At 40.4% G+C, this 26,110-nt stretch overlaps 1 protein-coding gene across 2 annotated transcripts; it reads right to left on the bottom strand.

Moving 5' to 3' along the window:
• Positions 1 to 6,031: 6,031 nt before the first annotated feature.
• LOC140498125 (olfactory receptor 1I1-like) lies at positions 6,032 to 26,074 on the bottom strand. Of its 2 annotated transcripts, XM_072599415.1 has the most exons (3): positions 26,055 to 26,074; positions 23,823 to 23,837; positions 10,139 to 11,081 (listed from the first exon to the last, which is right to left on the bottom strand). In XM_072599415.1, the coding sequence occupies exon 3, from the start codon at positions 11,075 to 11,077 to the stop codon at positions 10,139 to 10,141; it is 939 nt and encodes a 312-aa protein (XP_072455516.1). In that variant the 5' UTR covers positions 11,078 to 11,081; positions 23,823 to 23,837; positions 26,055 to 26,074. The 2 variants fall into 2 exon arrangements, with proteins under 2 accessions (XP_072455515.1, XP_072455516.1); XM_072599414.1 differs by lacking the exons at positions 23,823 to 23,837; positions 26,055 to 26,074 and adding an exon at positions 6,032 to 6,041 and having other exon boundaries at positions 10,167 to 11,077.
• Positions 26,075 to 26,110: the final 36 nt, after the last annotated feature.

Raw genomic sequence — 26,110 nt, 5'->3', positions numbered from 1 at the left:
ACAGAATGGGACATGTACTTTAATTGTCCCACTAGGTGAGGCAGGCACTTCCTTCAGGGGAAAAATCCCTGAAGGCACTATAGGGATGGGGTCTGAGGCCTGAGTGCGTATCCAGTAGGGGGAGGGACTGCAGAGGTAGGAATCTTAGTAATAACCATGGTTGGGGCCAGGGGAGGGCTGAATCCCTGGATGCCATAAAAAGGGGTCATTTAATTGGCTTCCATTTTCCCTTTGTGGGGAGGCTTTAGCTATGAGCATCTTACAATCTTTTCTGAAAACAGGGTTCTGAGAGAGCTCAAAAAAGGTTATTATACAGTATACTTCTATCCATTTTCCTTCTCTGTGGTAGTATGATTCTAACTGCAAGAGATTATTAATTTTTAAAGTTCCAAAGATGGGCCATGCTTTGTGGCTCTCTAGGCGATACTGAGGTCAAACAGTGCTGCAAAAGAACACCAACTTTTTCTTTTTAAGTTCTTTAGAGAAACTAAATTTTCCCAAATTTTGTAAAGGACAATCCCAACTTTTGGGAATTGCAAAGAGGTGATCCATTATCCTTGTCTGATTTACCTTTGAGACTTAGCAGACTAAATAATGCCTATCCCTCAGGGAGGGAAAGAAAAGGATAGAGAGAGAGAGAGAGCTTACATCTAGGCAGTTTTTTTAGGTTCATGTTCCCAGGGTGGGGATCAGGCTCCTCTTTTCCTTCTAAATAGGAAAGAGTTAACATCTTTTCTCTGAGAAGCTCTGAGTTCAGATTAGATCTTAAGAAATTCTTCTGTAATAATGACTGTACTTTGAAGGTGAATGAGTAGACTGTCACCAGGCTGCCTTAAATATATCACAGAGCTTCCTGGAGCCATAAAAGTCCTAGTCTCCTTTATCTTGTCCCTTATTTTCCAACCCCCATAAAACCTTTATATAGCAAATTTGCTTACAAATACAAATTGAGTAGGCCTTCCAAAAATCGCACAAAATATTTTACAAAACATTTATTCATACAGCAGATATTTTCCTCTCTTAAGAACAGTTTACAATTTATCACATAACCCTCTTGAACCTAACTGACAACAATTAGAAGAAAAGACCTAAAGGCAAGGCCTTTGCACATTTATCAAGCTTCCTTTCACAAACATACTTTTGTAAATGCTTGATTTGTAGCAAAAACAATCTTATTTAAAACTTCCTTCTTAATAGCAGAAATAAACTTTTTAAAAAATTTATTAATTTAGCTTTCAACATTCATTTCCACAAAATTTTGGGTTCCAAATTTTCTCCCTATTTCTCCCCTCCCCCATCCCAAAACGCTGAGCATTCTAATTGTCCCTATCACCAATCTGCCCTCCCTTCTAACATCCTTCCCTTCCCTTATCCCCATCTTCTCTTTTGTCCTGTAGGGCAAGAAAACTTTCTATACCCCATTACCTGTGTTTCTATTTCCTGATTGCAAGAACAGTACTCAACAGTTGTTCTTAAAACTTTGAGTTCCAACTTCTCCCCATCCCTGCCTCCCCACCTATTCCCTTTGGGAGGGCAGGAAATTCAATATAGGCCATATCTGTGTAGTTTTGCAAATGACTTCCATATTAGTCGTGTTGTAAAAGACTAACTATAATTCCCTTCATCCTATCCTGCCCCCCATTGCTTCTATTCTCTCTTTTGATCCTGTCCCTCCCCAAGAGTGTTGACTTCAAATTGCTCCCTCTTCCCACTGCCCTCCCTTCCATCATCCCCCCCACCCTGCTTATCCCCTTCTCCCGCACTTTCTTGTATTGTAAGATAGGTTTTCATACCAAAATAAGTGTGCATTTTATTCCTTCCTTTAGTTAAATGTGACGAGAGCAAGCTTCATGTTTTTTTCTCTCACCTCCCTTCTTTTGGAAATAAACTTTTTAACATACTTAATACATCCTTCCATGCAACAGGCTTGAAAATCACACCCACGTATAAAGCTATATGTGCTATTTTTTTTCAAGGATTCTCATTTTCTCAATAAGAATTCTACAACAAAGAAACTCTTACACAGAATTCATAGCAGCTTCTTAACAAATTCATCATTAATTTAACAATGCAGTTCCAAATATAACAACATTTCAATGGATTACTTAAAAATTTAAACTATTTTAGCTTTCTTAAAACTTAAAATAAGGCATTACTCATTCAAGTGAATGCATTTCCACATCACATTGCACAGTAATTCATCTCCTTACCACGACGTGGGCACACTCTATCACCTGATCAGATAGAGTCATCTCACATTTGATTGAGCTATTGACTATTAAGTCAAGTTAACCATAGGACAAGATAGCTCATAAGTTATTACTTTTTAACTCTGTGTACTGGAGTACATAGTACTTTGTTTGAGTACAGCTTAACCAAAGCCAAGAAGTTAAATTTACCATTATATAGCAAACACCAGCATTATCACTGCTTATTTATTATCAAATACAAGTTTCAAATTATCAAATTTCTATCACATCCTTTAAAAACCCCAATCTACGTATAATAAAATGCAAATTTAAAAACTGTGTAACAATTACATTAGATGAATGTTACACCTCATATGTATCCATCCCTGTGTTAAGCACTTTACAGCCACCAATGCCAAACAACAGTATCTTTTTCTGCTTAATCCTGAGAGGAAGAGCATTCTCAGATGCTGCTCTGTATTCCTCCAGAACAGATTTTAACCTGAATCATATCAAACCTGAATTTATAATCACTAATGATAAACATTTTAGCCTTTCTTTTCTTTTTCTTATTTTTTAGTCAAATACTCTTGCTGTTTAAAAGAAAACTTCCCTTGAAGGAACACATGCCCATTCTCAGCTCTGAATAGCCTTTTTTCCTTTTACTCTGCTTCCTTAAAGAGCTGAAATGTCATCTTCTGGCTCCCCTCTCCCCTCAGAGGCCCACCAGACAAAGAGCTATTCCAGTTAAATCAGCCTGGGAAGAGGAGATGGAAAACTCTCCTGATAAAGAGCATGTGGATATTCTGCTGTTCCACCCATGTCCTTCTGCCTTGGGAATTTCAGGTTATATACTAGGAAAAGCATATAAAGTTTTACAAAGAAAGTTTGAAATTACACTTGTTCTCCTCAGGTGAGCTTAAAGTATGCCAATATTCTAAGACAAGACTTTTATCCAGGAGAGACCTGACAGGGCATTGTCTGCCTGGGGAGAAACCTTCATTGTGTCAAAAGATTAAGCAATTGACTGCCTAAACACTCACTCTCCTTGTCTTCATTCTTCAGAATCTGGAGAGAGTCAATGCCTTCAAAAGAAATCACTGAAATTCCAAAGTGAACTTGCAATTTTAAACACATTGTCCATTATCAGATACATTGACCCAATTCAAACCCAAGTACAGAGTTTAGCTTTGACATCTCATCAGATCAAAACTCAGCTTTTCTTTGTAGACTGCCTGTGGCTCATTCCTTCTTTTTCACTTGCTAATACAAAAGAGATTCTCCTTAGGAGAGGTAAGGAATGACCTGCCTCACCCCTACCTTTGATAGAAAGGTTTTCAAGATTCAAAAAGTTGGTCATGGTTTTTGAATGCAGAAAGAAGGATTTCTTCTTTTTCTCTCTCTCTCTTTCCTGCCCCACTCACTCCTCTGGGGCAAGCTCCCAGAAGAAATGAGTGGAAGGACATGATCAAGGACACATGTAGTAGGGCTGGTCCTAGTAAGGAGAAGAGACCCCTCTTCCTCAGATAAGGCAGCAAAAGAGAGAGATGATGTCAAGGGACTTTGAAATGTGAGGTATAGGGAAGAGGGAGCTCATGGAAGAAGACCTCTATCTTCTCAGTAAAATAAGGTAGTAAATTATCTATTGAAAGGGAGGCAGAGAAGTTTGGTGTAAGAGAATGGAGTGGAGATGACAGGGAATGCGATAGAGATTCTAAAGATTAAAAGCACTGTTGTACATCTCTCAGTAGAGAACACATTTATGGTGGCTTTTCCCAGTAGAATTCAGCATCATGCAGATGTGAGCAGAGATGGTGGCAGTCCATGTGAGGTGCTGTTTGGAAAGGCCTGAGTATAAGACAAAACAAGAAAGAAGCTGATTTTTAACTAACTCATCTTGGTGGAGAGGCAGCCTTGAGTCAGGAAGAGTTGTGTTCAGATTTTGCCTGTGACACGTCCTGGGTAAATGACATAAGCTTTCAGTGCTCTTGGTAATTATCTAGGAATTTAAATTTCTGAACTACCTTGGTAGAGGGAGTTCCTTCACTGGGAATTGCTCATAGCAAGGAAATCACAGATATAAGGAATAAAATAAAGAAAGAAAAGAAAAGGAAAAAAAGTAAATTGAATTATAAAATTAGAGGAGAAAAGAAAGTACAACTGACTTCAAGGTTCTGTGATGATGAAGGGTGGTATCAGTTTGGGCAGTCTTGAGATGCCACAAAGAAAGGATTGTTAGTGGAGAATGAATCAATAAATACATGAAGTACAGGTCCCAAGGGCTGGGCTAGACTAGATTCATACATTGTCCCAGCTCCACATCTCAATCAGTCAAAAATTTAATTAGTTAAGAAGCATTTATTAACTGCTTTCTATTTCTCAGACAGTGTGAAGAACCATATAGATTCAGACACAGAAGTTAAATTAAATTCCAAGTCTCTGCTTGTAAGGAAATTATATTCTATCAAGGGAGAGAACACATATACATACATATATGTATATATATATATATAATATACATAAAATAACTGTGAAATAAATGCAAGATCATTTGAGAGCTAGAAGAAATAGGAATAGGAGGTAAGAGAGGAAAGGTTTTATGTAGGAGGTGATATCTGAGCTGACGTTTGATGGAAAACAGATATTCTAAGAGATGGAGGTGAGAGGATGCACTCCAGGTGAACAGTCAGCTTTTGCTAAAGCATGGAAAAGTGAAATCGGATATCATGCATTATTAGGATGCATGCAGTCAATTTGGCTGGACCATAGAGTGTATAAAGGGGAGATGTGTATCTGGGTTACAAAAGGCTTTAAATGTTAAGCAGAGGAGTTTGAATGTAATTGTCAAGCTGATAGGGAACCATGAGAGTTGATTGAGTAGAACAGTGACATGATGGGGCTTATGCTTTAGCAAGATTGCTCTGGCAGATGTGTAGAGTATAAGTTGGCTAGGGTAAATATTTGAGATAAGAAGAACAAGATGAGGCTTTTGAGTAGGCCAGGTAAGAGACTGGAAAGGCCTGAGCTAAGGTGATTATGGTGAGAAAAGAGAGAAGGGGACAAAAGGGAGAGATCTTATGGAGGTGCAGTTGATTGAATGATTAGACTCAAAGGAAATGTCATCCTAGAGCAGTGGTTCTTAATCTGGGGTCTGTGAACTTAAAAAAAAAGTGTATACCTCTATAGGTATATAGATAGATATAGATATATAACCTGCATTTCAGTATAACTAGTTTCCTTTGTAATTCCTTTGTAATTAATTGTAATATATCTTCTAGGAAAGATACATGAAATGGAAATACAGACCTAAGTGATCAGGAACTTTTAAAATATTATAATAAATAATAATAGCTCATGTTATGTATCACAAAGCACTTTACATATATTATCTCATTGAACATTTGTATCAAACATAGACATTTGTATTTTATTTTATTCATATAAATACATTATTCCAGGGGCATGGAGCCAAGATGGAGGAGTAGAAAAATGCACATACTGGAGCTCTTCCCCCACAGTCCATAAAATACATGTAAAGAAAGTCTCTCAACAAATTCTAGAACAGGCAAAGACACAGAATGACAGAGTGGAGGAGATTTCCAGCTCAGGGTGACCTGGAAGGCTGATGGGAAAGGGAAAGGTCTGTCACACAGGGATGAGGAGCTGAGCCCAGCACAGCCTTGGCAGTGCAGAGTAGGGAGGAGGACCACAGCAGGCTTTGGGAGCAGAATCCCCAGGAGAAGCGGCGGTTCCCAATTCCTCAACTCACAGGAGCCAAAGACAGTTTCAAAGGTCAGTGAGAGAGCTTTTTTATCTCCATGAAAAGGGAGCAAGGTTTTCCCCTAGCCCCAGCTCCAGGCAACAGCCCAGGTGGCAGCAGCAGCAGCTGCAGTGGCTATGGTGGCCAGGCTGGCAGTGGCTGGCTTCCATTGTTGGATAAAGCCCTGCAGGCTGTTGAGCTGTAGATCTGAACCTCAGCCCTGAGAGGAGGCCCTGCCCCCACCTAAAGACCCTGAGGGAATTGAGCAGCTGATCTGTATCTCAGCCACCAGTCAGGTCAGGGAGTAAACTCCTCTCCCTTGATTTTATCACCTTGGAGGAACTGGGAACTTACAGGTTCCCAGAGTATACCCTACTCTTGACAAAGGACCCAAAATTCAAGTAACTGGTTGGGAAAATGCCCAAAAAAGGGAAAAAAATAAGACTATAGAAGGTTACTTTCTTAGTGAACAGGTATTCTCTCCCATCCTTTCAGATGAGGAAGAACAATGTTTACCATCAGGGGATGAGATAAAAGTCAAGGCTTCTGCATCCAAAACTCCAAAATAAATATGCCATTGTCTCAGGCCACTGAAGAGCTCAAAAAGGACTTTGAAAGTCATGTAGGAGAGGTGGAGGAAAAATTTGGAAGGGAAATTAAGAGTGATGCAAGAAAATCATGAAAAGTGAGTCAACAGCTTGCTAAAGGAGAGAGTTACGAAAGCCTATCTTATGCTACAGGAAAGTAGAGGAGAAGGGGATATGCAGGATGCGGGGGATGATGGAAGGGAGGACAAATGGGAGGAAGGAGCAACTAGAAGTAAACACTGTTGGGGAGGAATAAGGTCAAAGAGTGAACAGAAGAAATGGGGTGCAAGATAAGATGGAGGGAAATATAGTTAGTCTTATACAACATGACTATTACGGAAGTCATTTTCAAAATTACACATATATAGCCTATATTGAATTAATTGTCTTCTCAGTGGGGATGGGTGGGGAGGGAGGAAGGAAGAGAAGTTGGAACTCAACATTTTAGGAACAAATGTAGATAACTGTTTTTGCGTATAACTAGCAAATAAGAAATGCAGGTAAAGGGGTACAGAAATTTATCTTGCACTGTAGGACAAGAGATAAGATGAAGATAAGGGAAGGAAGGGGTGTTAGAAGCATGGGCACATTGGTGGAAGGGGCAATAAGAATTCAAGGCATTTTGGGGTTGGAGGAGGGAAGAGATGGGGAGAAAATTTGAAACGGAAAATTTTGTGGAAATGAATGTTGAAAACTTAAAATAAATTTTAAAAAAAGGAATACACAGATAAGGTTACAGACCTCATATCAGTTTAAACATATGCTAAAACAATGAACCAACTACTGTAACTAAGACATTAATAGATACTGGAGTACAGGCCTCTCTTATATAGGGAAATCCTACAGGAAGGAAGATAGGAATTAATGCAGTTCTAGAGGATTCCTGGACTCCAGAAGTACAATTGATGCTATACTTACTATTTCTGGTTATTGTCTCCTTATTCTTTTTGACATTTTTTATTTGTTTAAACTGTTTGCTAGATTTGTCTTCTGCAGGCTTAGTGTTCTCCACTTGTAGATGACTGATTGCCCAAGCTGTATGTTACTCTCTGTCTAAGACTATAATATGTCACCCCTCAACCTGGCATTGACCATGTTCCGGATACAAGCTACCTTACATCATCCTTGGACCTGTCATTGACCACACTCCAAATACTGGCTAAAGAATTGACCCTTTGAATGGGACCTCTTGGGTCAGGAACAGCTCTACATCTAATCTCAGCAGGAAATAGTTATAGAAGAAGAGAACTTCACTCTTTATCCCAAGGGATTTTGGGTCCCATTTGTTTGAGTGGGGAACGATGAGGTGTTTGTACTCAAGCCCCTACCCTAAGATACTTTTGTGTATTTATTTTATGTTATCTTTGTTACATTGTTGTAAAGTTGTGTTGATTCCAGTTACCCCTAAACTCCTATTGACCTATTAATGAACATGAAAGATCTTGGGGCCAAATGTAATGGTAAGGGATTTGAAGATTTTCCCTGCCCCTTAATAGGCCCATGTAACCTGTTCTGAGTTTTGGCCCAGCCCACACCTTGAGTCACATGGAGCCAATGGTGGGAGGAGCTTGCCAAATGGATGGGGCAGGAAGAGAGAGTGAGGTAGAACTGAGAGAGAAAGCAGGCAGAGCAGCTAGTGTGAGTGAGAGAGGGAACAATTTTGTCTAACGGAGTTTGTGGGGAGGCCTGATGAAGGGAAGGCTTGGGGATGGCTGTGCTACCTGCATTGATAATGTGTATAGTTTTCTTTGTTACTATGATGATTTTGGCTTTCTAGGATCTAGTATCTAAATAAATGTTTTGACTTCATCTTTGAAAAAAAAATACATTATTCCCAGAAATGATTGACCAAGCTGCCAAAGGGGGTCCAGGACAGAAGGTTAAGAAGCCTTGTCTTGGAGGGAGGTTTTTGGTGGAGTGTCTCAGGGATCTTTCCACTGACCTGTGGTGTTTAAACTTTTTGTCAGTGATTGGGATAAGAACACTGATGACATATTCATCAACTCTTTGAATAACATAGAGTTGGGACAGATCACTATAACACATTAGGTGACAAAGTCAGTATTTCATAAGACCTATTGGGCTAGAACGATGTAATAAGATGGAATTTAACAGGGATCACTGGGTTAAATGAAACTTCAGAAGTACAGGATGGGGGAAGTGTACTTGGAACAGGAGTTACACCCAAAAGCATGTGGGGTTTTAGTGGGCTGTAAGATTAGTGAACCCAGAGTGTGATATGGCTGCCCACAATAGGTCATTTTCTTAGATGTTAATAGAGGAGTGGTATCTAGAACCAGGGAGATGATCACCCCACTGTACTCTGCACTGAATAGACATAACCTGCACAGTTGTGTGTGTATATATATATACACATATACACACACACACACACACACACACACACACATATATATATAACATGCACAATTTTCTGTGAAGGTCATTGGCAAATGGAATACACCCCAAGGAGGACAACCAGAATGGTTAGAGGACTGAAGACTGGCCATACAAGGATTGTTTGTAAACACACAAATGTATGTTTAGCTTGGAGAAGACTTGAGGATGGGGTGGGGACACAGACAGACATAATAGTTGTCTTCAAGTATCTGAAGAGAGTTTAGACTTGTTCTTACATCCAGAGGGGCAGAGCTGAAAACAATGGGAGGAAATTTCAAAGAGAGAGACTCCTTCCGTGATGTAAGAAACAACTTCCTAATAAATAGAGTTGTTCAAAAGTGGAATAAGTGGCCTCAGGAGACGATGAGCTCTCCAGCACTGGAGCTTTTCAGGTAGATGTCTAAGGTGTCATATAGGGATTTTTTTGTTGATAATTTTAAAAAAATGAACTGGAGCTGCCAGTCACTGGCTCATGGAACTCTCAGTGAAGAAATGCCTTCTACCAATACAGATCAACAATGGCTCTGCCACTTTGTGGCTCAATAAGTTTTTGTTGGTGTTGAAGTATGAGGCAATGTTGTATAGTGGATTGAGTACTAGACTTGGAGGTAGGAAGATGTGAGTCAAAATCCTGCCTCTGATGTTATATATGTTATATAAACATGTGCAAATGATGTTATATAAACATGTGCAAATCATTTAATCTTTGATAGCTTCCCAAGCACTTAACTAATGAGACATAGTTGGAATCCAGTTCCCATCCTTGAACTCCCCCAGGTTGATAATATCACAGATGCTTCTTCTACTTCTGTATGGTTTGGACTAGATGACCTTTCAAGTTCCATCTGAGAACCTGGGATACTGTCTCCAGGAAGCCCTCTTCTACTCGAGTAGTAGACTTGGATGCTCAAAACTATTGTGTCTCATTAGATTTTTCTTCTCCAGGCTGAGCATCCCTAGTCCCTTCATCTGATGCCGGTTGTCCTTTCTAAGATGATCTCCAACTTGCCAATATCACTCTTAAAATGTGGTACTCCCTACTGTGATCCTGAAGGGATGACTAAAGTGAATTACCTCAAGACCTTGGGCTGTAGTAACAAAAGTGACCAATGTTAAAAACAGGAAGCTGCCTGCCTTAGGTTGATTGTCTCATGGTGTTCATGGAGACATGGGTCTCGTGTCCCCCCACGTCTATGACTCCATTACTGTGAGGATGATGTTCTGCTGAACAGTTTCCTCAAAGCCCCCTTCATGTCCCTATTTCTCAGGCTGTAGATGAAGGGATTCAGCATCGGTATGACCACTGCACACATCACGGCAGCTGCCTTGTCCTTCTCTGGAGATGAAGGTCCTGAGGGCTGCAGGTAAACAGCAAAAATAGTTCCATAAAAGAGTAAGACCACAGTGAGGTGAGAACCACAAGTGGAGAAGGCTTTCCGTTTTCCCTCAGCAGAGGGAATCCTCAGAACAGCAAAGAAAATGCAGATATAGGAGAGAAGGATGCACACCAGGGGACTTATGCCCATAAAGACACCAAAGACTAAAACCACCAACTCATTAATGTGGGTTTCAGAGCAAGAGAGCTTCAGCAGGGGCATGAGGTCACAGAAGAAGTGGGGGATTTTGTTATCTGCACAAAAGGTTAACTTTGCCATCAGGGAGGTGTGCACCACCGACTGGAGGTTGGTGACACTCCAGGGTCCTCCCACAAGCAGGATGCAGAGTCGAGGGCTCATGATGGTCGCATAGCGCAGTGGGTGGCAGATGGCTACAAAACGATCATAGGCCATGACGGCAAGGAGAAAGCTGTCCATGGTTCCAAACAAATGAAAAGAATACATTTGCATTAGGCAGCCAGCATAGGAGATGGCCTTGCTGTGTGTCAGAATATTGATCAACATCTTAGGCATTGTAGTGGATGCTTGACAGAGATCCACCAAGGACAAGTTGGAAAGGAAGAAGTACATGGGGGTGTGGAGGTGGGAGTCAGAATAAATGGCCAGGATGATGAGCAGGTTCCCAACTACGGTGACCATGTACATGGTCAGGAAGAGCCCAAAGAGCAGCCACTGTTGGTCTGGCCTCTCTGAAAGTCCCAGAAGGAGGAATTCTGATACACTTGTGTGGTTGTCTTGTCTCATGTAGCTGATGTGTCTGCCAAGAAGAGTCCACAAAGTGGAAATATGGGTGCCCCTAAGGAATCAGAAACTTTACTGATAATAAAATAGTAGGAACCACTCATGCTTCTATATTGCAAAGCACTTTATATCACTGAACACGGTCCACACATTTATTAAGCATCTACTATTTATTCCCTGCTTATAATCCTTACACAAAGATAAATATGACAATAGACCATACCCTCAATGTGTGATCTAATCTAATATATGAGAAATAAACTAACATTATGCAAAGTAGCATGGAAGTCCAGTGGGAAGTATCTCCTCAGCATGAAATAGCTTTTACACATTATAAAGGGAGAAAAATTGAGTTTATGCTGAATTCCTCTTCAGGGAATTGGAAAGAGCTCTAATGATTTTGTGTTCAGTTTTACAGATCCTTGTATCCTCCTGTCGATTTGGAAAAGGAAACTGCAGTCTTGGAACACTCTCAAAATTCAGTAATTTAAGCCAGATTGACATTGAGTTTGATAGAGTAATTAAGCATGATTATTATCCATGACATAGTTGACTTGCCTTTTGCATAGGAATTGATGGACAATGTTGACATTAAAACTGATCAATACTCTGTGCTAACTTTTGAATGCAAAATTGCAAAGAATGTCAAAATCGGGAGATATATGCATGAAATTTTTGTCTATGTAGATAATTTGGAGGTGTATTGAACTGGACTATAATCAGACTAATATCACTATGTTTTATTTGTTTGTGGGATTATTTTCTATTAATGCTACATTTATAAATTCCAAACATTATAATTTTGAAAAGATTTGTAAAACTGTGCTATTAACGTTTTGGGTTGATTGTCGTATTATGTAAATATAGCCTTAAGGGGCTGAATTCTCTTTGATGTGAATACCGTGATTGCTTTATAAGAACTATCACGTCATGGAAACGTTAATCTGGGGGACATAGTGCTCCCTCTGAGTAATGATTGCATGTATTTGTGAGACTACTATATGAAGAGTTAATTTGTTTTTGATAAATAAGTCAGTGACCTTGAGAAATAGAAAAAAATAGAAGTACAATTAAGTGTGAAACAGGTATTGACTAATCACGATCTCAAACCAGTTACTTTCATTTCTAAGTTCTCTAAAGGCAGGGAGAATAAATGTCACTTTATAGCTGATAAAGTACAGAAAAGGCAGTTGAAATAGCTGAAAATCTTGCTGAATTTGAAGCCTAAAAATTAAAATCAGAAATGAATGGACTTTTGGAGGGCCTCTGAACATGATAATTAGAAAACTATTTGGGGCTTAAAACTTTAGATTGCCTTTCACAAAATGCAAGATGGATTTTTATTGATTTATACACCTGAGTATTGGCTTGTTTTTACAGATTGTCTAAACATATTTGGATCCTGTCCCTTCTCTTCCACCAGATGGGAATATGATACTTTGGCAAATTTGTTTGCAAGTTATTAAAATGTAAAAAGGACAGTTAAAGATTTTGTTTGATAGTGGGAGAAGGAAGTTCCAGTTAAGAACCCAAGGAGACTGTGAAGTTCACAAAACCCAAGAATATTTGGAAAGTTATTAATATGGTAAATTAGCTTCCTACAGTGCATTTAAATAATGAGCTTGGAGATTTTCCCTATGGAAATGTGAGCCTTACTGAATAAACTTTAATGTATGTAATGTCATACATTATGCAACAGCTATGAACAAATCCCAATAGCTGTTGGTATTAATGTTGATTTCAAGACAGTTGCATCTGGTTTTAATTGTAAGTACTGGAATTTATTGGGTGAAGTGGAATCTCTTGGGGTTGTGAATTGATTTACATATTGCCCATCATCTCACTTTGATCCTGATAAAAGCCTTTGTTGACAAATCAAGCTATTTGCCATGCAAAGGGAAACTGTCAGTGGTTGCCAACTGGTGAGTGCTAAATAGAAGAGTTTGATTTTTTTTTTAATTAAAGGAGCCATCCCTTGACTCATTGCTTAAAGAGGCCTATTCACTGAATGGGCTTCACTCAAGTGAGAATGTGAAAAGACTTTAGCCTAAAAGGGCCAGGGTCTCCCATTGCATCCTGGGCCATCTCCAGTCATCCTGATGAATATATCTGGCCACTGGACCCAGATGACTCTGAAGGAGAAAGTAAGGCTGGTGACCTTGCATAGTCCTCCCTCACTCATATCCAAGTCAACTTCAAGCCATGCCATCATCTCCCTGATGTCATGGTCCTCTTTGAGAATGAAGGGCAAACACGACCACAACAATCTATGCACCAGTACTATAGTGGAGATTATGAGGAAGGTCAAGGTGACCATCTTGCAAACACAATGACAGAGTCTCCTAGATTCTTTTCCTCTGTTAAGAATGGATGTGTTTCTACCTGTCAGTCCATAAGACTAGCCATTGTAGGCCTTGAATAGGGTGAAGTTAGGAGAAGGAGAGGGACAGGGCCTATGAATCCACTGGCATGGGGAACACTTTGTACAAATACAGGTTTCTCTACAACTTAAAGAGTTGCCTAGTGGTTAAATGACTTGCTCAGCCAGGGTCACACAGCCAGGATGTGTCAGAAGAGGGACTTAAACCCAGGCTTTGTTGGGAGCAGAGAGACAAGGGAATAAACATCTATGTAGCACCTAGTATGTGTTAGGTGCATATTATCTAAGTGCCTTTTACAAATATTATCTCATTTGATAATATATTTTTGAGGTCCCTCTCTGTCTGCTGAGCCACAATGTATATATTAGCTATTCCAAAAAGATGTCTTACCTGGATTGTTACCTGGGATCAGAGCTAAGGGATTCTTGCCTCTACATACCTACGTGAGATTCATTTGTGTCTTTTAGATAAAGACCTGGTAGAATATTTTAACATAGAGCTTATGTTTTGTCCCTCTTCAGGATGATTAAGCTCAATGATATCATGCTTCCCTGATGCTCTAAATGATAATAAGACAGGGGTACAATGGTTTTTCTGTAAACATTTCAGTAGTGGTCCCTGCCAGCCCCATCACCACTTACCTAATGAGATAAGAACTTCAGGGTGTGGAATAGTTTTCTGTACCTCTGTCCACACCTCTGTCTCTTCCCCTCCCTAAGGACCGACTGCCTCTTTTAAGTGACTTTTGAGGATGTTGCTCTTCCTTAAGATCAGACCCCAGAATCTGGGGTGGAGGGAGGGGGCAAACCTCAGAGCATGACAGAATATGTTTCATACCCTGAGTCTATATGGTATGGGATAGTACTTATATGCCTTGCTCCTATAATCCATAGTATGGCAGATGGTATTTATGTACAAGGAGCCCCAAATAGGAGGATGGCCACAGTGGTCCAGAGAGATGCTTCTGCTACTATAGCTTCCTAACCTGCTTGTCTCACAACACTGGCCAGCATGTAAGGCCCACCCCTGCTGCCCACCCCTTACCTTGGGTACCTTTTGTAAGGTTGTAAATCAATTTCATTGAGTTACCTAACTGTTAATGCTGTAAAGATGTTTTTGTTATTGACGTGTACCCTGAATAGGTGGGGACCATCCTTGTGTTCATAGAGACTCCATCTCTGTTACTAAAAAAACTCCTTAATATTCCCAGACTTAGATGACCTGCATACACTAGACAATGACAGACACACATTTTACGTTAATAATAATAACTAGCTTTTATGTAACAATTCAGGGTTTGCAAAGTATTTGACAAACTATATTTCATTTGATCTTCACAATAACCCTGAGAGGTAAGTGTTATTATTTCCATTTTTCAAATGAGGAAACTGAGACTGGGGTTAAGTGCCTTGCTTAGGGTCACAAAGTGAGGGTCTGAAGCCAGATTTGAACCCAGGTCTTCCTGGCTCCAGGTATAACCACCGTACCACCTATATATATGTATGGCATTTAAAATACAGCAACAGCTGAACTACAACTGCCACCCAGATTTGCCATAGAACACAAAAAATTCTGTCATACAAACATGCATAGCCCACGTTGGCAAGAAAGTGACCCTAACTTGATTAACGTTCATCCAATAGCGCTCATGTACATTAGGAATACTGAAAATAGAAAGCAAAGCCTAATACTCTATAATATTCTCATGGCATACCCTCTGTGAATGCCATCTAGGCTTCCAATCCCTCCTTACCAAATAGACTTCCAATAAAAGATGAGATTCTTTTGTATCACTGAAAATGCTAATGAAATACAGTAGGTATTTTTACCAACAGTTATCAGAAGTCACCCTGATTACCTAATTCCCTCTGCCTCAACCTTCGGCCGGGAGAACGAGTGTAAGTGAAGGCCTGTCAATAGGGAGATGCCTTTCACGCCCCACTGGAAGAGTCCATTCCTAGTCCTACTTTTCAGCAACACTGTTGCCTGCTGTCAGGAGCATCAGGACCCATATGTCACACTCTGGATCTGGATAATTCTGCCTCTGCAAGGCAGGGAAGGTCCCTCTTGGGACCAAGGGAAAAAGCAATCCAGAACAAACCCATCAACTTGCCTCTTCTCCCTCCCACCCTCAGCAGCTTCCGACCTGATTAGAGAATACATATGTACAGTTGAGGGGAGAGCAGGAGACTTCCATTATCACTGACTTCACGCCTGCCATTAACCATAGTATTCCCAGCGATGTCCAAATTAGATACCCAGATTGATGTGTGATCCTATCTGGCTTTTGGGAACTCCATATTTAGTTGTGCAACATAAATCTCAACCTCCATTTGTTTTCTCTTTTTATGCTACTCTGCTTATTTCATTACCTGATCTATGGTCACTTCTAAGGGATGGATGGGTAGCGTTTTCTTAAACCTGATCCGGATGTATACCTCTGTAGTGAACCGAGGTTTCTGTTTTGTTGGGTGTGCTTGCATACATTAGCCACCATGGTAAAGCTCCTATTGATTAAAATACCACCAGACAATCAGCTTTTCTGGATGGCCAGCAACAGTTTTCATTTCATAAATGTGGGCTGTACATGTTCTGGTGACCCCTTAAGTCTTACACAATTCATCTTTTTTCCTCGATTCTAACCCTTGATTTACATACTGTGTTACAGCTGGATGTGTAGACTTTTTCTCCCAGATTCACTATATCATAATTTTCTTACAAACATTCCTCCTGTTCAAGAGAATTCATTGACATGCCTTGGTGACTGTTCTGGAGTGTAACTTCACTTTAATTTCCACTTCCTTCCTGGCAATCTATGACATGCTCAGTTCATCCCTCTTAGGTTACTTGCATATACTTTGGGAATATGGCACACAGTGGAGACAGGGAGAAGTCACACCTTAACCACGCACATCTTTCCTATAGCCAACCTTACCTTCCATCAGTACAATTATTCTGCTTTCTCCCTCTTGCCATTCAGCCTTTACCTGTTAGCCTATCTGAATACTACCCTCTTGTAATCTATTCCATTTAACCAAATAACATTTTTTTTGACTATGGATGAAGAACACATAAGCATCTGTCCTGGTACTTCTCTGATACCTGCATGGTGAGCAATATCTCTCCTGATTTATCCCTTCCCATGACCTTTCTTTCTTCCTGTATAACCTCACACACAAAACACTGCTAACCACCAGTAGCATCACCTCCCACCAGCTTCTTGAGTGCTGATAACATCCCTTGGGATTAGTGAACATGAAAGGCTTAATCTCTCCAACCCTCTGTGAAGTGCTAATGGTGCTCTCAGACTGAAACATCATTGCCTTAGCAGTTCTTTGGTGACTTTCTTTTGCTTCACAAGGTGGAGTCTGTTCTCTGATCAGTGTCTCCTGATGCATCTGGAGTTATAGAAACTGTTTCTTCTTACTATCCAGAGCATTTTGCCCTCTTTATGCTGCTTGTCAACTGAAGAGAGGAGCTATTCCCTGGATTCCCTAATTTAAGCGTCTTGTCTTAGGTCTGCCACCTCATCCAAGCATGAATTTCTATTCGTTATTCATTTATTGTTTTTCCTTGTCTCAGACGTGGAGTTTCCACATGTGTGACTATAGCTCTCTGCCATTCCAGGGCTGGCAACACCATTTAGCTTCCCTCCTTAACTCCCTACCTTCAGTGACCCCATGCTGATTCTTCATTTACCCAGATATTAGAAATGGGCATAATTTAACAAAACTACCAAAGTTTCTCTGGGGAGGCAAAGAGATGAGGACTTTGTGCCTCCTTCTCAGCATGAATTGGCATCCACTTTAGGCAAAACAATCAATCACATACAGTTCTCAGAATCTGAGTTTACTCCAGCCCATCCCACAGAAAAAGTTTGCCATGCTCTGCTTCCAAGGCCAACCACAAAGGGAAACGGGTTGCCCTGCTCAATTTTCAAGGCTAACTAACTGGACACAAAAACAATTTGTTTTTCTTAGTGTAGAAAACAAACTGTAAGCTCAGTCCAGTGAGATTCCTCCCATAATTATGTGTTTCTAAATGCAATTTCCTCTGACCAGAATCCTTAATTGTGAGCTGTGGTTTTTGCCAGAACAGCAGAATATGACAAAGTTTATGCGAAATGTTCTAGGGAAATTTGAGGAGAGAGAGATTACTTTCAACTGGGCAAGGTCAGGAGTGGAGACTGGGATGGAAAATTGGGGAAGACTTCATGGAGGAGGTGTCACCCAAGGATTTATAGAGTCAGGAGACAACAGGATGGGACTAGAAAGGGTCTAATCCAGTTGGATTAGATGATAGAGTACATGAAGGCAAATAGGGTGAAACAAAACTGATAAGTTAAATTGGAGTCAGGTTGTAGTGTCACAAATGCTTGGATAAGTTTGCATTTTATTCCATAGCCATAGGAAGCTAAGGAAAGTTTTTGAGGGATGTAGTTAATCCTCTACTTTAAGGAAGATTAATTTGCAGTTGGTTGAGAGACTGATGGGGGTGGGGAGAGGAAAGAAGGCATGTCAACCAGAATGCAAGGAATTCATAAATGTCTCATATTTGTTCTAGGGATCAGTATGCCTTGAACATTAAAATTTGAAGGATGTTAAATAATGTTAATTATCTGTTGTTACTAGTGAGAGAATCTGGTACTCCCCACCTTGTGGGTTAAGAAAAAACATAATGTTTTTTGGCAACTAGAGGTTTGACAATTAGTCCTTTGGTAGGATCCAGTACCAACAGCCCCTAAAAAGAACAGAAACCACCAGTTAAATAAACTAACCTTTATGTTAGGAAGGGAAAGGAACAGTTATATACAGTGTCTACTATTTACCAGCCTCTTTACAAATATCTCATATGAGCCTCACAAGAACCCTGTGCGGTAGATGTGGTTATTATCCTCATTTTGCCACTGAGGGAACAGGTAAATGAAGGTGAAGTGACTTGCTCAGGGTCACACAGCTAAGTAGTGTCTGAGGCAACACCATTTTCTTCTAGATTTGTGATCTGGGACTCATCCTGGACTCCTCACTATCTCTCATCCCCATTATCCAAGCTGTTGCCAATGTCTGTCAACTTCACCTGCTCAATGTCTCTCAAATTCACTTCCATCCCTCCTCTGCCACTACCACCCCTTGGGTGTGAGCCCTCCCCACCTCACACTTGGACTGTTGTGATAGCCTCCGGTGGGTCTGAGGGTCTCAGGTCTCTCTTTCAATTTATCCTCCATTCAGCTACCAATGTGATTTTTCTAAAGTGCAACTCATCATGTTACCCCATTACCTAGTAAACCCCAGTGGTTTCCTATTGCCTCCAGAATCAAATACAGAATCCTCTGTTTGGCATTTACAGCCCTTCACATCCTGGGCCCCTCTTACCTCTTCAGCCTTCTTACACTTCAGTCCCTCACACAAATTCTTCAGACCAGTAACATTGACCTCCTGGCTGCTTCCTGAACAAGACATTCCATCTCTCAATCTGGGCATTTTCTCTGATGGTACCCCTGAATGTTCTCCCTCCCTCACTCCAGCTACTGATCTCCCAGCTTCCTTTAAGTCCCAACTAAAATTCCATGTTTGACTGGAAGCCTTCTCTTAAGTCTCTTGTGTTCCCTTTGTTAATTTTCCCCACTTATCCTATATGTTGCTTGCTTTGCATATATCTGTTTGCTAGTGGTCTCTGCAATTTGATTATAAGCTCCTTGAGGTTATGGACTCTTTTGTATTCCTATCACTTACCACTGAGTCTTGCACATAGTAGGGACTTAATAAATATTTACCAATTGATTGAACTAATTCCTGATTCCACTTCCACTGTACCACCTACCTGCCAAATAGTCGCTCTGATTCTGTCCCAGACATCAGATGTCCTTTTAAAGGAAGGATGTAAAGGCAGATGTGCTCAACTCAAAAGCATTCAAGGGTTCTAGTCCCATAACTGCAATCCACTGGCTACACAATCTTAAATGAGTTATGTCACCTCTGGGGTTTTGATTCATCATCTATAAAATGAGACAATCGGATTAGATCCTCTATAAGGTCCTTTTCAAATCTACATTTCTAGAGTTTGATGGTGTGATGTTTTTGCCCTTAGTTTTATCTGATGATTCTGTTTCCTGCCCCAATATCCCATGATACACTCTATGTTGGTGAAAAAGTTTGATAAGTTGCTTATTGATTACAATCCATTAAGATCCCCCCCAACAGGCAAGAGCAGAATACTGATGAGAGCTTGACCATCTAGAGCTTAGGCAAGAATCCATTAATACTCCAGTACTCCAAAGAGATTGGGATCCCTTTGATATAATCATTTCCTCCAAAGACTCTGATTAAGACCCATTCCTGCCTGCCTGTACATTCACCATAGGAGGTCTTTGTAGTCTGTGAGGGGCCTTCTTTGAGGTCTCCTGACATCTTGAGGATATCAACAGAACATGTGGGCAGTTCACTGAATATCCTTTACTCTCACTTTGTGACCAGCCTATTTTTTTTTCTCCCCCCAATCAAATATTTCTCTGAAATCACCCTTTAACTACCTTTTCCTGAGCAATTCTTTGTTTTAAACATGTTGCAAATTGCTTGGACCTGTCATATGCCTCTCTATCATACTTTGGGCAATCCCTAACTTCAATTTTTCAGAGAGTGGAGTGTTTTATGACTCGAGGTTTTATAACTTTACTAGAAAAAAACCAGGATTGCTGCTTTCCCAGCTACCTTTTCAGGCACACCTTGAGGTTATTCAAGTAACTTGACAGTTTCCTAATGGCATTTACAATCTTCTGTTCTTTTCCTGTTCATTCTCCATTTGCTGTGCCTGTCCTTCAGGGATGAGCTCAGTAGTATGCTGGTAAATGTTTAATTACTGGCTCTCCAGAAAAGAAAAAGAAAGTGTGCACAACACACTGGTAAGTTTAGGCTGCATTCTTGACATATTCTTTAAAACTTTCTTAAGTTTAGACAGCCAACAAAACAACAAAGTCATGATTTATAGTGCTTGCCAAATTCCAAGGTGTAAGTGCTCACATACAAAATTTAACAACCAACTCTCTTGAGCTGCTATGAGCTAGCCCTAGCACACCCCTGGCAGGAACTCTACAAGAGGCCCATCTAACTTCATGTCATCATCTGCACAGCAGACATTCTTCATCCATTTAATTTTTTTCTGTGTGAATAGTTAGGTGACACTCTTTGAAGTCATTTCATGGTCAGAATCCAGGTAGAAGAAGACAGAGTCATCATGCTGAAGGGGAACAGCCAGAAATGAATAGGAAGATGGAGACAGGACTGAACTGAGCAAGAAGATTTGAGGGAAAGCTATGGTCAGAAGACAGTGGAGAGGAACAAACTCAGGGCCATCCATTGAAAGATAATATGCTGAGTTCAATGTGTGCTCCATTGTAGCATCCTTTTAATGACATGCTGGCACACGATAGCATGTTCCCTTCTGCCACTTAAGGGGAAAACCCATCAGAAGTTAGATCTGTTAGACCCCAGAAATTCCAGTGGCCTCTTAAGAGAGAATGAGAAGCAGAGTGATGTGGCCTCAGTAGATCAAGGAGGACCAACATACATGGATAAGCTGTAGGCAAACAACTCTCCTCTTCTCATTAGACCTCAAGCTTCCTTTCAGCTCTTTGTTGACATTTACCCTCTGAATCTTTCGCCCCCAGACCTTACTTCACATTTTTGCATCTCAGTATTTGGTGTTCACCTTCACTCCATCTTTGGTCTTTATGATCCATGGACCTGGACCACTTCATGTCTTTTGACTTTGAGCATGAGATGGTTCTAACCATTGCTCAGGTTCCTGACTGCCCCATAACCACAATCGTAGCTGGGTGGGAGCTCATGACCCCTGCAAATTTTTATGAATTAACTTCTGCTTACCCAAGTGATGACTTCAAGGCATGGAAGGACAAACTCAATAGAAATTTCAGGGTGTGACAAGTTCAAATCCTGATGAATATATCTGGCCACTGGACCCAGATGACTCTGAAGGAGAAAGTAAGGCTGGGACCTTGCATAGTCCTCCCTCACTCATATCTAAGTCAACTTCAAGCCATGCCATCATCTCCCTGATGTCATGGTCCTCTTTGAGAATGAAGGACAAACACAACCACAATCATCTATCAACCAGGACCAGGTGAGTGGAGATTATGAGGAAAGTCAAGGTGACCATCTTGCAAACACAATGACAGAGTCTCCTAGATTCTTTTCCTCTGTTAGGAATGGATGTGTGACCAGCTTCAATAGTGGCTATAGGTTGTGACAGCAAAGCAAAATCTGTTTCATTCTTTGATTTTTTCCTACCACTAAGCGGTGCAGAATACTTTTGCAAATGCAAAGTTTAGACATGGTACTTCTGGCCTTAGGTAAGAAGCTTATAATAGAGAGATAATCAACATCAATGCTATGTACATTGTAATTTCCTAACTGCCAAATCAGATGCTCTTTTTTCAGACTTTATCCTTCACATGTTTTCCTCCTGGGTTCTTTTGTCTTTGGTGAATTTTTGTGACCCAGCCCCTTCTGGTTTTCCTCTTGCTTGTCTAACTGTTCCTTTTCTGTTTCCTTTGCTGGTTCATCATGTAGACCATGCCTCGTAGCAGTGGGAGTCCTACAAAGCTCTGTCTTAGACACTCTATGCTTCATTCTGTACGTTTTCTCTGTCTTGGCAATCTCATCAGCTCCCATGAGTTTAATCATTGTCTCTATGCTTATGGCTCCCAGATCTGCTTATTCCTGTCCCAGTCCTTTCCCTGAATATTAATACTGTTGAGGGGTCAAACAGTTTGATGAGAGGATCAAATGAGATGTGACATTTGATTGAGATTTAAATGATGGGGAGGAATTCAAGAGAATTCAAATTCAAGTCAGAGCACATTCCAGGCAGAAAGATTCCTGAGTTCAAAATCTGGCCTCAGACACTAGCTTTGTGACCCTGGGCAAGTCACTTAATCCCAATTGCCTCCAAAAAATTAGAAGAACAAAATAAACAACAGCAGTAGTCCTGGCTGACTTCTGTGTAAAGCTGTAATATTTGCCCAATGTTTCAACATGATCTCATTTGAACCTCATAGTCCTGTGAGGTTGGCATTGCAAGGAGTTATCATCTCCATTTTTTGGATGAAAAAAATGAAGCTCACAGAGCTTGCATGGCTAACTACCCTCCCTCCCTCCAGCCTCTAGCCCTGACATAGAATAACTCCCCTCCCCCATCCCTGCCTTCTGGCTTCCTTCAACACCCTTCAAGCTAAAGTCCTGTCTTCTATAGGAAGTTTTTCCTGTCTTCTCTTAATGCTGATGCCTTCCCTGTGTTGCTTATCTCCTATTTATCTGACCCATAGCTTGTTGTCTGCATGTTGTTTTTCCCGTTATATGGTGAACTCCTTGAGATCAGGGACTATCTTTTTTCTTTCTTTGGGTTTCCCAGTGTTTAGCACAATGCCTAGCACACATTAGGTGCTTAACAAATGTTTATTGACAGATTTGCTCAAAATCTCAGAGGTGGGATTTAAACCTAGCTCTTCCTTACTTTGAGTCTGTCAATATCTCCACCATATTATGTGACTTCCTTCTCTTAGTCAAAAGCAGATTTGGCCTTCACCAAGCTGGTGTGTTGGACTGAGCTCTAGGCTTGGGAGATGATGTCTGATCTGAGCTTAAGGCTACACAGACTTGGTGGGGAAGGGCAGGGCTGAGATCTGAATTAGAATGGTCTCAAGGCTACTCTGAGCTGAGAGACTGATGTCTTGGATGAGTTCTGGTAGAATTTTCTTGAGTCTCTGTGGAGAAACAAATAACTTCCCTTCTCCTCTCAAGGCCCTCACTGGGCTACCCCTGCTCACCCTGAAAGTATCACTAAAGGGACAGACTTACCTGGCTACCCTTCTTTGCTGGATGATGTAGAAGACAGCAACTCTGCCCCCAAAGAAAGTAGAGAGGTAATCTAGGGTATGGGTCCCCCAGTCTAGACTGATGTCTCTGGAAGGCACAAATGAGTTCCCTTTTGATTTAGGACAGGGGAGATGAGGGGTTTGGGGCTGAGTAGAAGTCCCAGAAGGAATAATTAATTTTTAAGCCCTTGTGGATCCAATCCCTACAATTCCAATAGCTATTTAAGATGTTACTTGTGATTAAGTTTCTACTGTGATCTATAGGGATTTGGTTTCTTAGGGATTTCCCACTCCTTTACTTTGAGAACCCTTAAACCTATTTGTGTTACTTCTCTTCCTTCCCTCCTTCCCATTTCTTCCCCCTGAGTCCAGTGTATACTCAGAAGTGAGACAACTATGGAGTGGGTTATCTGGAAGCCTGAGACCTTGATATCTGTGGTGGGGTAGAAAGAGTCCCATACTAGTAAGCAAGAGAAACTGGATTCTAATCCACCTCCCCAGGTCTTAGTTTCACCCACTCTAAAATGAGGGGAGGTCCCTTTAGGTCCTGGCAAGCCTATGGGTCTTTGAGTCCATTTTGAAATCTTCAGGTATCTGAAAGGCTCTCATTATGAAGAGGGATAAGGCTTGTGAAACCAGGAGCAATATAAGGAAGGTATGGCTAAACAGAGGCTTCTTAAGCTTCCTTCCTTCCTTCCTTCCTTCCTTCCTTCCTTCCTTCCTTCCTTCCTTCCTTCTTTCCTTCCTTCCTTCTTTCCTTCCCAACTTATCACTAATCCTGCTCTCCCCCATCAACCAACTGAAAAAAAAAAAAGCAAATCCCTTGTGACAAATATTCACAGTCAAGCAAAATAAATTCCCATATTGATCAAGTCTTTAAAAAATGTCTCATTTTGTACCTTGAGACCATTAGCTTTCTTTCAGGAGATAAGGAGCTTGCTTTATCATCATTCCTCTGAAGAGACAGTTGTTCATTGATAGAGATCCAAAGTCTTTTAAAGTCTTCTTTTTTCTTTACAATCTAAAAAAAATTCTACATATTGTTCTCCTGGTGCTTCTCATTTCATTCCATAACAGTTCACACAAATTTCATAGGATTCCCTGAAACCACTCATTTCATCATTTCTGGAAACACAATAGAAATCCACCATGCTCATACACCATAATTTGTTCAGCCATTCCCCACTTGAGGGTCACCCCTCAGTTGCCAGTTCTTTGCTAACACAAAAAGAGTTGCTATAAATATTTGTGTGCATATATTGGTCTCTTTCCTCTTTCTTTGCTGTCTTTGAGATGTAAGTTTTTGGGGGCATGGTTCAAAATTGTTTTCCCAGAATGACTGGTGGAGTTCACTGTTCTACCTGCAGTGCCTATTTGCCCTCCAGCATTTGCCATTTTCCTTTTTTGTTGAACTTTTTCAATCTGACGGGTATGAACTGGAGTGGCAGCATTGATGTAATTTGCATTTCCATGATTATTAATGATGTAGGGGAAAGGAACAAACATTTATGTAGCATCTACTATGTGCCAGATGGACACTGCGCTAAGTGCTTTTTACAAATGTTATCTCATTTGATCCTCATAATAATCATACAAAATAGGTGCTACTATTATCTCCATTTATTTGAGGAAACTGAGACAAAAAGAGGTTAAGTGACTTTCCCAGGATCACACAGCTAGTATGTATCTGAAGCTGGATTAAAATTCATATATTCTTGACTCTAGACCCATTACTCTCTATCCACAGTACTACCAATTGACTCTGTTAGAGCATTGTTATATGGCCTTTGATAGCTCTGAAAAGTGCCTACACCTATCTTTTGACCATTTATCAAGTGGGGAATGGCTCTTATTCTTATAAATTTGAATCCATCTCTTCTGTATCTTAAGAATGAAAACATTATCAGGGAATCTTGTTGCAAAGATTTTTTCCTAGTTGTATAAAGTAATCCTTTGGTAGTTTGATTTGATTTTGCACTTAATTAGTACATTAATTTGTAGTATGCAGTATGATCGTTTTCATTACATTGGCATGACCCAACAATAAAGCAATTGATATTTCTCCAAATGTTTATATTTGCATTTACTTCTTAAAAGAATGATTTATAGCTGTATTCATATAGTCCAAATGTATATATTTATAGGTAGATTTCAAAACAGTATACACATTTTCTAGTTAATCTTTTGTATTGAGGAAACTAGCCAACGAGTCCAATCTTTATTTTGGAGGTAACTACTTCTGATCTACAACCACATGGTGAAGAGGAGCCTTTTTGACTATTTATAGAGCCAGATCTAGCAGCATTCAAAATGAACTAAGCAGGTCACTTAGTCTGGTTCTTTTGGCCTGAGGAGGATGAGCTACAATGGGTGTATAGGTTGAGGAGATACTTTTTTTTCTCTCTTTCATGGAGCTGGTATAAAAGCAAGAATGTGTGACACTGCTGTTGCTTCTAGCTCTGTTGTTTTATTTTTCCTTTTAATTTTAGGTGAAGGTATATTGGAAAAGGATATGATTTCATGAGTGTCAATAAGTCAGAAGAATGAATCACCAGAAGTCTGGGAGCTGTAGTTGATATTGGAATTTTCCAGGAGTCTGACTATATTACAAAGCCTGGCGCCACCTGTTCAGTTCAGTCTACAAGCATCAGAGAAGTGTATTTATCCATCTACCTACTATGCAGTATTTGGGAGTGAACTTGGTGGGGACAGATACAAAGTAAAAACTACTTTAAGTTTGAAACCATTCTACTTAGAGACTGAGTT

Source organism: Notamacropus eugenii, chromosome 4 (assembly GCF_028372415.1).
Source record: "Notamacropus eugenii isolate mMacEug1 chromosome 4, mMacEug1.pri_v2, whole genome shotgun sequence".
NCBI classification, from domain to species: Eukaryota; Metazoa; Chordata; class Mammalia; order Diprotodontia; family Macropodidae; genus Notamacropus; species Notamacropus eugenii.
This window is presented reverse-complemented; position numbering and strand designations above follow the sequence as displayed.

Coding starts and splice junctions, on each gene's coding strand:
- LOC140498125 (XM_072599415.1), bottom strand. CDS start 11,077: ATGAGACAAGACAACCACACAAGTGTATCAGAATTCCTCCTTCTGGGA.